Below are 14,139 nucleotides of genomic sequence, written 5' to 3'. Positions count from 1 at the left end.
TGGTGAATGATTCTTTCAGTGAGCTGTTGGATTTGGTTTGCTAGTATTGAGAATTTTTGCATCCATGTTCATCAGAGATATTGGCCTATAGTTCTGTTTTTTAGTGGAGTCCTTATTTGGTTTTGCTCTCAGAGTAGTTCTGGCTTCATAGAATGAGTTTAGAAGTTTTCCTTCCTTTCTGTTTTTTTTGGAATGTATTGAAAAGATTGGTATTAACTCTTCTTTAAATGTTTGGTAGAATTCCCCTGGGAAGCCATCAGGCCCTGGACTTTTGTTTGTTGGGAGGTTTTTGATGACTGATTCTATTTCTTTGCTGGTTATCAATCTGTTCAAGTTTTCTGTTTCTTCCTGTTTCAGTTTGGGTAGTTTATATGTTTCTAGGAATTTACCCATTTCTTCCATGTTGTCCACTTTGTTGGCATACAGTTTTTCATAATCTTCTATTATAATTGTTTGCATTTCTGTGGTGAAACTTCCTCTAATCCCCTTTAACACTAGTTTTGTAGCACATATACAAGTTATGTATTCTACGTCCTCTCCCATTATCTTCTCAGAGACAAAATAGTGGTATCCGTTATACCAGCAATAGAAATTTTATTTTCTCTTAATCTCTTAGATTCTAGTCTGTTCTTAATATGCTCTTATCCTTCATTTTTCACTGTGCTGCACAGTGATCGCCATTATTCTACACAGATTTTAATATTCCAATTGACCACAGAGCTCCTCTCTGTTTTCAGGAATACACGTTTGTAAAGTACTTAAACTGATTCTTGTACTGAAGATAGTTTCAGTCTTCAGTGTCAGATGGAGCAGATCCATTGTCCACATACACTAATCCTCTAGGTTGATAAGTAGTCCCATGCCCGTCGATTAATATTAATTAACCTCCTGGAGAGTGAGCCTAACTTGCCTTAGTATTCTAAGCACAACTTACATTTCACTCACTTTACACTATAGATCTTACTGGCTATTCAAATTCAGTTAGCTAGAAATTGCTTTATATTGTTCTGGCTTCCTTATCCTCCTTCAATAAAGTATTCCTGAACTATATACTCCTGAGGGATTTCTGTACAGAGTTGTTCATGGACCAGCTGCCATTCAGCCCTACTGTCCAGAATTGCCAAAATATTAGATATTCAAAGCACTGGAAATTGGGAGTTCTGTTTTCAGATCTATGTGTTAAGAGCTGCTCATCCATACATGTTTCAGAGGTTGTTGTCCTTTGTAATATTAGAGCTATGCCCATAACTTCCACTTAGAAAAACACTTCTCTTATGATCAGACATCCAGTTACTGCTGAAGTCCAAACATAACCTACATAAAATACAATCACTTGAATAAAACATTAACTATGCTTTCTGTTTTAAGTCCTATATTTGCTTTTCCTTCAATAAAATAATTGTATTTTGTCTCTCGTTTGTTAGCCATGAATTTGACTCTGAACATGTCCCCGACCTGACTAAAGAACCTTATGTTCAAGACATCCATTCCGTGGGCTCCCTCTGTAAGCTGTATTTTCGAGAGCTCCCAAACCCTCTGCTCACCTACCAGCTGTATGAGAAATTTTCTGTGAGTACAAGTCACTGCTAATCAAGTTCTCTTTGGAGTTGTGCTGTGATTTTATGTCAAACGTGCAAAGATTGGTTTGGTCATGTAAGAAATAGTTCTGTGACTAAAATACCTCCTTCAAAGAAAACAGAAAACTGTTATTGATAGCTAGTCCATAGTCTTCACTGTTTTCACATGTGCATACATTTAGTTTCTGACTTTGGCCCACTAATCTTATCATCCTCAAATTGGTTACCATAAAGTTTTAAAAAATTATCCTTTAATAGATTTCAATGTCCATACAGTATGGAAACAAAGTTTACTTTCTTGATACTATATAGTTCGTTGTCGTTCAGTAGAGTGAGAACTGAATTGTAAGTGAATAGCTTAAGTTTCTACCAACAAAGCCTACTAGTCTGTTTCTCATTGTGATTGTTGCAGGATGCTGTTTCAGCAGCAACAGATGAAGAAAGGCTGATCAAAATTCATGACGTCATCCAACAACTGCCCCCTCCTCACTACAGGTAAATGACGTGTTGTAGATATCGCCCAAGAGTACAAGTCAGTTGATGCGAAGAGTGGTGTTTTTCTTTGGTTTTCTAACTACTAAAACTTCCATGGAGTTCTGTTTAAACTTCTGTTTGTTCATACATTTATGTTTGTCTGTGTATCCCAAGGCCTGGCACAGTGCTTGGCATCCAGTAGGCACTTAATAAAAGTTGAATTAATGAACAAAAATAAATGAACAGATTGATAGTTGACTAAACCTGTTTTGGGGGGGGGGGTTGTTTTGTTTTTTGTCTTTTGATACCCTGAGAAATACTGGTGTATGATCACAAGTGTGAATACTTGTGATTGCTTGAATCCAAAGTAGGATACAGTGCTGAGTGCCTGTTTACTTCCAACCCTCTTACCTTTTTCAAAAGGTGTCCAAGCTACATAGAACCACAAAATGTAACAGGGGTCTCAGAATTCCTCCTCAGGAGACTCTCAGATGATCTATAAACCTGTGTTTTGTTTTAGGTCTTGTTCTTGTTTATTGTTTTTGTTGCCATTGCTACTTTTTAAGACCCAATTTAATTTGTATGTTAGTTTGACTCTAAGAAATAGTTTTGGTCATATCAGAGAAGACCAGAATAAAATTAAAGATGACTGCCATTTAGTGAGAGAAAGAAAACAGTATGAACCATAGGTGATAATATGCAAAAAAGCAAAAGGTAAAATTTTTAAATTTCAGTCATTGACAAAAAGTAAATGCAGTAGATGTTTTAGTAATACACGAATTAAGTAATTTAATACTTTTTTTAAGAATCACATTGGTCATATATGTATTTGAAAACTCAGCACTAAATTTGGCACTCAACACTAAAATTTTTAATCAACATTAAAAATTAGCATATTTTTTTTAGTCAGCACTATAGTTGTAAATCATGATAATCAAGAGCCAGAAGGTAACTTGGCCCTGACTCATAGCCTGTGTTAAGAGGAATGTGAGGGAATTAGAGGTTCTTAACGACCCATTGAAGAGTGAAAAAAAAAACCCAATAACACAAAAGAGCTTTTGTGAAGGAAGGTCAAGAAATGAGGTCTTCAACCCTGAAAAAGAAAGCTGAGGAGACAAATCTGATAATACACAGTTATTGAAGAATATTTAAGGAGGAAGACAACTTTTTTTTTTTTGTACTTGCCAGAAAAAGAAACCTAGTGCAATATAATGAATATTAGCTTTGATAGATGGGAGTTTTTATTTGCATGTTCATCACTTCCTATGTGACCTCTCCAAGCACTAATATCCATGTGTGTGAAAAGAATACTAATAATCCCTTCTTAAGAGGATTTTTTTGATGTTATAATGAGATCCAATGTGCGAATGAGTCTGGCCCTGAGTATTTTTTTTAATGTAAAACACAGCAAGACAGATGATTAGAATTAGGCCAAGACTTCTTGACTTTGTTTTATAGGAGGTACCATATAAATATATCTTTTTTCTCTAAATTAAAAAAAAGATCAATATAATATATATGTACATGGTTTTAAAAAGTCAATGGTGTGTACAGATGACTATTTTTCACTGTAAAATGAAAAATGCTCCACAACCCCCCTTCCTAATTTCTCCTTGTTCTCTATTTCTGAATAGCATGCGTATGCTTTTATTTCTTGATTTTTCATTTTTAGATAATTATTTTTACCTTCCTTTTGTGGTGAATAAAATTTAGCTCTCTTATCACCCCCACCCCAGTACCACACAAACTCACACTTCCCCTTCTTTCATGTTCAGAGTCTGGTTATGTCAGCATTTGGAGTTAAACCAGTATTCACTGTCTGTATTGTAGTGTTACAACCATGTAACTGTTATTCATGACTGCACATAATAGGTACTAGACTTTATTTCCTTTCTGGAATAACTGTGTGTGTGTGTGTGTGTGTGTGTGTGTGTGTGTGTGTGTGTGTGTAGCAGATGCCCATTTTTGGCTTGCTAAGTTTCTGTTCATCACTAGTTTATCCCTGAAACTCTTTCACAGGACTATAAATGTTCTGTCAGTGTGTTCAGACTTATCAGGCAACGTGTTTGGTTTTTTTTTTTGGTCCCGTGAAAATATCCCTGCTGGAGCCTTATGCCCCACTACTCAGTACCTCAGTCCAGGCTGTTTGCTCTCTAGATGTCCAACACTGTGAACTCTTAACCCTCATTTTGGAAGTTCTATTCATTGCCTCCTGCAGGATCTCTTGTTGTCATCTCCCTTGTTTTTACTCCCTGCTTTGTAGTAGACATCTTTGGAAGCTTCTCCAGGAAAGTCGAACGGGAGGTAAATGTGTTGAGACTTTGATATGAAGATGCTCCTATTCTACTCTTGTATTTGATTGGTAGTTGACTATAGAATGTTAGCCTGTAAATAATTTTTCCCCATAATTTTGATGGTATCACACCATTGTCATCTAAGCAAAAATGCTGCAGCCATATGACATATTTTGTTTTGTTTGTATCCTTTCTGGATGCTTTTGAATTTAGAACCTACCTAGTGTTCAGTTTTCACATTGACCCATCTTGGAGTGGGTTCTTTTTCATTCTTTGCTGTGGACACTTGGTAGGCTTTCTCCATCTGGAAACTTCTGGGAAGTTTTCTTGTTATTATTTCCTTGATGGTTCTCATTGCAGCTGAAATCCATCCCTTTTCTTTATTCTCTTTCTGGGTTTATTGTAGCTCTTGAACTAACTCTTTCATTTTCTCACCTTCCTTTGTCAGTTTCCACATATGGATTTCCTCCATCTCTTGATTTACAAGAAAGTTATTTCCAGGAACAAACTAAACTTTCTTCCTTCCTTCTGTCCTTGCCCTGTACCTTCCTCCTGCCCTTTTTTGTTCTACTTTACAGCATCCTGTTCTTATCTCATGGAAATAATCTCTGCTCTCTAGGAGAATATTACTGGTAATTATAGGTTTTGTTTTGTTTTAAATTGTTCTCTGCTTGTCACAGTATTTGTTCCTTCCTCATTTGGCAGCTTACCCTTATCAAGACTGCAAAATATTCAACAGATTTATGGAAGCAAGAAACAAAAATTCTTTTTTAAAAAATCATGTTTTATAAGTGTGATAGCATTTAACTTCATTATGATTTAAAATAATCTGCCATGAACAGTTATAGAAACACTTATGATTAGCTTTAGGTAAGCTTACAGTTTAAATGATATTTAGTGAAAGTGGTGCAGGGAAAGAAACTATTAAACAAAAAAACTTAATAGTGCTGTAGACACCAATCTGTACATTTTGCAGAGGGAATCGAGAGTACTGGTTAATATTGTGGGTGAATTAAGAGAACATCAGTAATATATATGGACAGTGTGTATTATGTGTGTGTGTATATATGTATATATGTATACATATATATGAGATATAGTATATGTGTATATATATTTTATGTATGTATACATATATACTGTATACACATGTATACATATATTAGTATAGTATATGTACAGCATGTCTAGCATATATATGTGTACATACTAATATATGTATGTATATATACTGTATATATGGTATATGTGAATAATTATGTCAGCAAACTAAAATATATGGTACATAAAATATATAAAACATATATTTAATATAATTAAACACTATTGGCAAGGTGCTATTCTTAGAATACAGTGATAAACAAGATAGAATTCATTACCTCAAGGAACTGAAGTTTTAGAGGGGCTATGTATAGAATAGGCAATACTGTATATATATCCATATAAATATATATAATAGTATATATGTATATATTTCTCATCTGGTAAAGTATGTATGCCTCCTATATTTTTTATTTTTTATATTTTATATAAATAAATCTCCCAACATAAGTTTTATTTATATCCCCTACATATTTATCCCCTGTTGTGTAGTACATTTATGTCACCTGTTATATATAATGTCTCATTATAATGTAGGGACTTTGAAGCCAAACTACCTATATTAGCTATGTGACCTTGTGACCTTGGGCAAGTTCCTTTGCCTCTTAGGCTCACTTTCATTGTGTCTAAAATAGACAATAATAGTACTTTTCTAGTAGGATTATTATGAATATTAAAGGAATAGAACTTAGGACAAGGCCTGTTACATAAGTGCTATTTATATGAGTTAATTACCCTTATTGTTATTATGTATATCTGTGCATTTGCTTTTTTATGTTTTATCTATAATGTGTGTATGTATGTATATGCACTCACATACATATGTATCTTCTGTAGAAGCAAGAAACAAATTATTTTTTAAATCATGTTTAAATAAAGTGTTTATACCATTTAACTTCATTATGAATTAAAATAACCTTGCATAAACTTTACAAAAACACTTAAAATTGGCTTTAGGTAAAGCTTACAATATATATTCATATATAACTTTTATATATTATGTTTATCTCCTCTAACTATATTCATATTTTTCCTACACAGTATATATTTTCCTTTATTATACAGATATAGATATTTTTCAACAATATATAGATATTTCCCTTACTAATTACATATGTAGCTCCCTTAGTTATTTAATCTTCCCTGTTGAACATTATATACTTTTACCTGCTATATATTATATATTGTACATGTATTGTACCATATATCTGTATAGAATATATATCTATATATATTTATATGGATATATATGTATTGTTTGTTTTATAAACACAAGTTCCTTGAGGCCATGAATTCTGTCTTGTTTATCACTGTATTCTCAGAATAGAACCTTGCTAATAGTAAATGTTCAATAATATATATTGAATATATATATTATATATTTTATGCACCATGTATTTTATAGCTTGCTGATATATGTATACATATATAGAATGTATATCCTAATATTATTTTCTTTATTCCTAATATATATTACCTACAATGCATGCCCACATGTTTTACATATATTGTTTACTATATACATATTTCCCATTCTATATAATATATAATTCCTTGTGATAGATCTCCTGCTATCTAATGTGTTTTTATATTCTAGCATCCTCTACATAATTTGAGTGTTAATCTCCTGTTATGTATCTCTCTCCATCCAGACTTTTTAAGACTTTAACATTCTCATTTCCTAATTCCTTAAATTCTTGAAAAACATGATTTTTGATAGTGTTCTCTTATGTTATTTAACCTTTTCCCTAATGTACCTATCTGATATGTTTTATGGTGTTTTTAAGTTTTTAGTTTAATTCCAGTGTAGTTAGGCATACAGTGTTATATTAGGTTCAGGTGTACAATATAGCGATTCAACAATTCTGTACCCACTTACTCAGTGCTTGTTGTGATAAGTGTACTCTTCAGTCCCCATCACCTATTTCACTCATCCCCCCACCCACCTCTCTAGTAACCATCAGTTAGTTCTCCATGGTTAAGACCCCCTTTCTTGGTTTGTTTCTCTCTGTTGTTGTTTTTTTTTTTTCCTTCACTTGTTTATTTTGTTTTATAAATTCCACATTTGAGTGAAATCATGGTATTTGTCTTTCTGACTTATTTTGCTTAGCGTTATACTCTCTAGCTACATCTGTATTGTTCCAAATGACAAGATTTCATTCTTTCTAATGGATGAATAATATTCTTGTGTGTGTGTGTGTGTGTGTGTGTGTGTGTGTCTCTATATACATACCACATCTTGTTTATCCATTCATCTACAGATGGATACTTGTTCTGCTTCCATAATTTGGCTATTATACATAATGCTTCAATAAACATAGGGGTGCATGTATCCCTTTGAATTTGTGTTTTGTATTTTAGGGTCAATATCCAGTAGTTTGATTATTGGATTGTAAGGTAGTTGTATTTTTAACTTTTTGAGGAACCTCCATACAGTTCCACAGTGGCTACACCAGTTTGCATTCCTTGGTGGAATTTTTCCCCCCAATTTTGAACATTACTGTGAGGACCACCCATTTACATGAATCTTTGTGAAAATCTAGATTTCTTTTTTTTTTTTGGATAAAGACCTGACAGTGGAATTCTTGGAAATCAAAGGGCACTAAAATTTTCTTCCTGATATGCCAAAATTTCTAAGCTGTGAAGATTTATGCAGTGTGTGCTCTGCTGAATACGACAGTGCTCACTCACCTCATGGCACTGCTGACTAAAATTCTCCATTAGCTTTTAAAAACATTTTTACAATTAGATATGTGAATAAAATGGGATCTTTGGTTGTTTTGATTTGCATTTCCTATAAAGTATATTTGTGAAGTACTTTAATATCTCCCTTCCTTCATCTACCCACCACCCAAAATTGTAAGATTTTACATGTTTCCTGAACACATTTCTCAAGCTTCCCACCTGTACATGGTCTCCAGACCAGCCCCACTTCTGTCTGTGTGTCTGCCTTTCCTACTTAAGAATGTTAGGAGGGAACGAAAGTTCCACCTGCGGTTGAAGGAGCAGGGACTTTGGAGCCATGCTGACCTTGATTTGAGACAAGCACTTCTTGTCTTTGTAACCTGGGCACACCTTGGCTCTCTCCTCCATAAAGTGGGGAGTGGCAACACTGTGCTGGGTAGGGCTATTAGGGGAACTTGATGAGATCCCTGTAGAAGCATGTTCAGGGCTCCTGGGTGGCTCAGTCGGTTGAACTCGGCTGACTCTTGATTTCGACTCAGATGATGATCTCATGGTTCCTGAGTTCAAGCCCCGCATGGGTCTCTGTGCTGACAGCAAGGAACCTGCTTGGGATTCTCTGTCTTTCTCTGTATCTCTCTCTCTCTCTGCCCCTCCCCTATTCACTCTCTCACACTCTCTATCTCAAAATAAATAAATAAAACATTTAGAAAGAAAGAAAGAAAGAAAGAAAGAAAGAAAGAAAGAAAGAAAGAAAGAAAGAATCTTCAACAGTGCTTCTAGCTGCCAGCCTCTTTCTTCTCAGATTCACATTGGTCTCTTGGGCTCATATGCCAACCACAGTTTAACTTTCATTACTGTTTCATACAACAGTCTAAACTTCTGTCTCCTATTTATTGTCTTTAATGGCTTCAATCCCTATACACTGTAGGTAGGGGCACTTTGAGAAATGTAGGTAATACCTCTGTGTGTTTATCTGATCTCACTTGCATCTAAGCTGATCATGTTTTCTTTCCAAAACTGTTCTGCCCTGTTATTTTAATCTCTCTCTATATACATAGAATTGTTTAAGTAAAGCAAATAAGATAACCCAGGATATTAGGATTTGGAATAGGCTTTCTCTTCTAAAAGCACATTTTTTACTCAAATATTCTCTGTCCTTGGTGCCCACTGCAATTCTTCTTTTAACTGTTTAGGCTTGTGTAATACTGTTTTCTTTTATAAAAGAAAAGTTTAAGTCCTCTCCTGTTAGCGTGTCTGTTACAAGTAGAATATCATAAGTTCATGATATCATGTGTTGAGAAATTAGCTTTTATGGAGGACTTACTTCACTGGTGTCCTTGAAACTAGGTGTCTGATACTGAGGAGGACACCTTTTGGGATGAGCACTGGGTGTTGTATGGAAACCAATTTGACAATAAATTTCATATATTGAAAAAAAAAAGAAACTAGATGTCTGACAGCCAGGGGCAAATATTCCTAAAGATTTTCATTCATTCATTCATTTTTTTATTTTTTAAAAATATGTATTTTTGAGAGCAAGAGAGAGAGACAGAGTGTGACCGGGGGAGGGAGAGAAACACTGAGTCTAAAGCAGGTTCCAGACTCTGAGCTGTCAGCACAGAGCCCAACTCCGGGCTGGAACCCACGAGGAGTGAGATCATGACCTGAGCTGAAGTTGGACGCTTAACTGACAGAGCCATGCAGGCGCCCCTCCTAAAGACTTTTAAAAACTAAGACTGTTTTTTAGAACCAGTCCTGTCAGAAACGTTCATTTCTTACTGCATCTGCCTTACACTTTTTTCTTAGAATTCTGTAGATGTGATTACTGTATGCAGAGTATGTAATTCATAATATTCTTCTGACATTTCTGTGGTAATAATAATATTCAAACCTAAACAGCAACAAAAAAATTTGCTGGAGTTTGTATGGTTTCTTTTTCTATTTTTCTATTGAAATCTTAAAAATTAATTAGCACTTTCAGTCTCTAAACTGCTACATACTGTTTCTTTTTGTTAATACGTTCTATTGCATTTTCCAGAACGCTGGAGTTCCTGATGAGACACTTGTCTCTTCTAGCTGACTATTGTTCCATCACAAATATGCATGCAAAAAACCTAGCAATTGTTTGGGCTCCAAACCTGCTAAGGTAAGATGCATTTGACTTATGACCTTACGTAGAATTTGTCATCTTAAATGAAAGTGTTCCTTCAGTGTTCCATGAGGACAGTTTTTAAAAGTAAAACCCATATGCTGTTCTTATGAGCATCTCCTTAAAAGAGGCAAGTGGAGCTTAACCAAGGTGCTAAAAGTATGCTTTCTTCCTCTGTGGTTTACACATTTAAAAAAAATAATGCTCTTTGAGACTGCTATCTTTGGGGTTCTCTGATGGTAATGTTGGTTACCCCCCAGATCGAAACAGATAGAATCTGCCTGCTTCAGTGGTACAGCAGCTTTTATGGAAGTGAGAATTCAGTCTGTGGTGGTTGAATTCATCCTGAATCATGTAGACGTCCTCTTCAGTGGGAAAATCAGTGCTGTCATTCAGGATGGAGCAGGTACGGCTCACACGGATTTTGTTTACTACAAGGAACATGTATCTGTTCTTATAAAGGGATGGAAAACTGCATTTCTTATCTCAGTGTAATAATAAATCTGTCTTTGGTAGAAAGCAGCTAATTTATGTCCACTTCTCAAAATGCATAGCTTAATAGTTATTTTATGTGTACTTAGTGAGTACTACATATTAGACCTATTATGTAAGTTCATGACACATTAAAAAATATGTCATTTATTGATGTATATAAAGATATGCTATGGAGCAGCAAAAGAACAATCTTTTCCAAAACCAAAGAGATCTCACTGATACCCAGTCTTGCTTGGTATCTTTTCAGAAAGGAAAACAGTTAAATTATTTAAGGAATTAAAATATCTATATTTATATATATTTATATGTCATTGTTAACACCCTGCTATGTCACCTTCTTTTCCTCATTCAGTATAATGCCCTATTATTTTTGCCATTTAAAAAACTTAATGAAGAAAATTTAAAACAACACAGACAGGTAGATAGATGGAGACTGATGTACAGACACTCACACATATTTATATTTTTTTATCTATGCCAAAAATCTTTACTCTTTTCATTGCTTTTCTTTCTTTCCAAAGCTTCTCTGTCGAGACCCAAGTCCCTGCTGGTTTCCTCTCCATCCACCAAGCTGCTGACATTGGAGGAAGCCCAGGCACGAACGCAAGCTCAGGTCACTTCTCCAATTGTGACTGAAAATAAATATATTGAAGTAGGAGAAGGACCCGCTGCGCTTCAGGGAAAGTTTCATACCATAATTGAGTTTCCACTTGAAAGGTAAAATTCATTGAATCCTCTTTAATAATGTGATTTTCATGGCCAAGTGTTCTTCTTTTTTTAACTTTTGTATTTTAGTATTATTGTATTGATGTTGAGCTAGTCCCAGAAAAACCCATTCATTTGATTACAGATGATATTTCATAGGGAATGACACAAATGATTCTCAAAAAGCATGACAACATCATGTCATTTTAAAGAAGATGAAAGTTAATCATAGACAGTGAACTGTTAGGAAAAGTAATACACTTCTACTATGTAGGGTTTGATTTTCTCTCTGAGATACTTATTTAGACATAAACTGGATTGGAACAGATTACTCAGGAAATAATGGATGGATAATGACTTGTTTGACATTAAGTTTAGAATAGGCAGAACTTCTCATAGTGTGACCTCCCAACCAGCATGAAGAGATGAATGCATAATATTCCTCTGTGTGTGTGTGTGTGTGTGTGTGTGTGTGTGTGTGTGTGTGTGTACACACCGCATCTTCTTTATGCATTCATCTCTTGATGGACACTTGGGCTGCTTCCACATCTTGGCTATTATAAATAATGCTGCAGTAAACCTAAGAGTGCACCTGTCTTTCAAATTAGTGTTTTTGTTTTCTTTGGGTAAGTATCCAGAGGTGGAATTACTAGATCATATGGTGCTTCTATTTTTAATTTTTTGAGGAACCCTCATACCATTTTCCGTAATGGCTGCACTAATTTATATTCCCACCAGCAGTGCAATGAGGGGTCCCTTTTCTCCACTGCCTTGCCAACACTGGTCATTTCTTCTCTTTTTGACACTCGCCATTCCGACTGGTATGAGGTTGTATCTCATTGTGCTTTTGATTTGCATTTCCCTGGTGATGAGTGATGTTGAGCATCTTTTCAAGTGTCTGTTGGCCATCTGGATGTCTTTTGGAGGGAAAGGTCTTTTCAGGTCCTCTGCCTATTTTTTAATTGGATTGTCTTTTGGGTGTTGAGTTGTAGGATTTTGAAATATATTTTGAATGTTAATGCCTTATTGGATATATCATTTGAAAATATCTTCTCCCATTTAGTAGGTTATCTTTTTGTCTTGTTGATGGTTTCCTTCACTGACCAAGTTTTTAAGTTTGATGTGGTCTCAACTGCTTATTTTTGCTGTTGATGCCCTTGCCTGAGGAAATACTCAGAAAAGTACTGTTAAGGCTGATGTCCAGGAGATAACTGCCTATATTTTCTTTTAGGAGTTTTATGGCTTCAGGCCATACATTTAGATCTTTAATCTATTTTGAGTTTATTTTTGTGTGTGGTGATAGAAAATGGTCTAGTTACAGTCTTTCACATGTAGCTGTCCAGTTTTCCCAGCACCATTTGTTGAAGAGACTGTCATTTCTCCATTGTGCTTCTTGCCACCTTTGTCATGGATGAATTGAGTGTATATGCATAAATTTCTTTCTGGGCTGTCTGCTGTCCTGTTGAACTGTGTGTTGCTTTTGGTGCCAGTATACCGTACAATTTTGATATCAGGGACTGTGATACCTCCAGCTCTGTTCTTCCTCAAGATTGCTGTGGCTGATCAGGGTCTTTTGTGGTTCCTTACAAAGTTTAGGATTTTTTTTTCGTTCTTGTGTGATGAACTATTGGTATTTTGATCGGGATTATGTTAAATCTGTAGTTTGCTTTAGGTAGTATACACATTTTAACAGCATTAATTCTTCCAATCATAAGCATGGTGTGTCTTCTCATTTGTTGGTGTCATCTTTAATTTTTTTCACTAACATCTTATAATTTCCAAAGTATAGGTGTTTCACGTCCTTGGTAAATTTATTCCTAGGCATTCTATTCTTTTTGATGCAACCATCTTTTTGATGTTTTTTTTTTTAATTTATTTTTCTGCCAGTTTGTTACTAATGTAAAAAAAACAGCTGAAGATTTCTGTATATTAATTTTGTATCTGCAACTTACTGAATTCATTCATTAGTTCTGCTAGTTTTTTGGTGGAATCTAGGGTTTTCTATGTATGGTATCATTTCATCTGCAAACAATGACAGTTTTACTTCTTCCTTGCCAATTTGGATGCCTGCCTGCCTCTCCTGTCTGTCTGTATTTCTCTCTCTCTCTCTTTCTCTTTCTTTTTCTCTTTTTTTCTCTCTCTCTCTTTCTCTCCTCTTTCTGTCTTTCTCTCTTTCTCTCCTTCTTCCTTTCCTTCCTTTTCCCCTTCCTTTCCTTTCCTTCTTGTGTGAGTGCTTATAGCTAGCACTTCCAGTACTGTGTTGAATAAAAGTGGTAAGTGCATCCTTGTCTTGTTCCTGATCTTACAGGAGAAACTTTCAGCTTTTCACCATCAAGTGTGATGTTATCTGTGGGTTTGCTGTGTATGGCCTTTGTTATGATGATATATGTTCCCTCCAAACCCACTTTCTTGAGAGTTATTATCATGAACAGATGTTGAGTTTTGTCACATGCTTTTGGTGCATCTGTTGAGATGTGCATGTGATTTTTATTCTTCATTTTGTTAATGTGGTCTATCTTGATTGATTTGCAGCTGAGTCATCCTCTCATTGCTGAAATAAATCTCACTTTATCTTGCTCATTGATCCTTTTAATGTGTTGTTGAACTCAATTTGCTAATATTTTGTTGAGGATTTTTGCTTCTGTGGTCATCAGGGATA

At 35.0% G+C, this 14,139-nt stretch overlaps 1 protein-coding gene across 6 annotated transcripts in view; it reads left to right on the top strand.

Moving 5' to 3' along the window:
• The window catches only part of ARHGAP32 (Rho GTPase activating protein 32), a 198,412-nt gene that overhangs the window by 165,373 nt on the left and 18,900 nt on the right, over positions 1-14,139 (top strand). For all 6 annotated transcript variants that reach the window (XM_042957832.1, XM_007082691.3, XM_042957833.1 and 3 more), the window contains 5 exons: positions 1,425-1,569; positions 1,990-2,072; positions 10,170-10,277; positions 10,541-10,686; positions 11,297-11,492. In XM_042957832.1, the coding sequence (XP_042813766.1) occupies positions 1,425-1,569; positions 1,990-2,072; positions 10,170-10,277; positions 10,541-10,686; positions 11,297-11,492 (678 nt within the window). The remainder of the gene's footprint in view (positions 1-1,424; positions 1,570-1,989; positions 2,073-10,169; positions 10,278-10,540; positions 10,687-11,296; positions 11,493-14,139) is intronic.

The sequence above is a fragment of the Panthera tigris genome, chromosome D1 (genome assembly GCF_018350195.1).
Source record: "Panthera tigris isolate Pti1 chromosome D1, P.tigris_Pti1_mat1.1, whole genome shotgun sequence".
NCBI lineage: Eukaryota > Metazoa > Chordata > Mammalia > Carnivora > Felidae > Panthera > Panthera tigris.
Note: the sequence above shows the minus strand (reverse complement) of the source record. Positions and strands in the feature narration are given on the sequence as shown.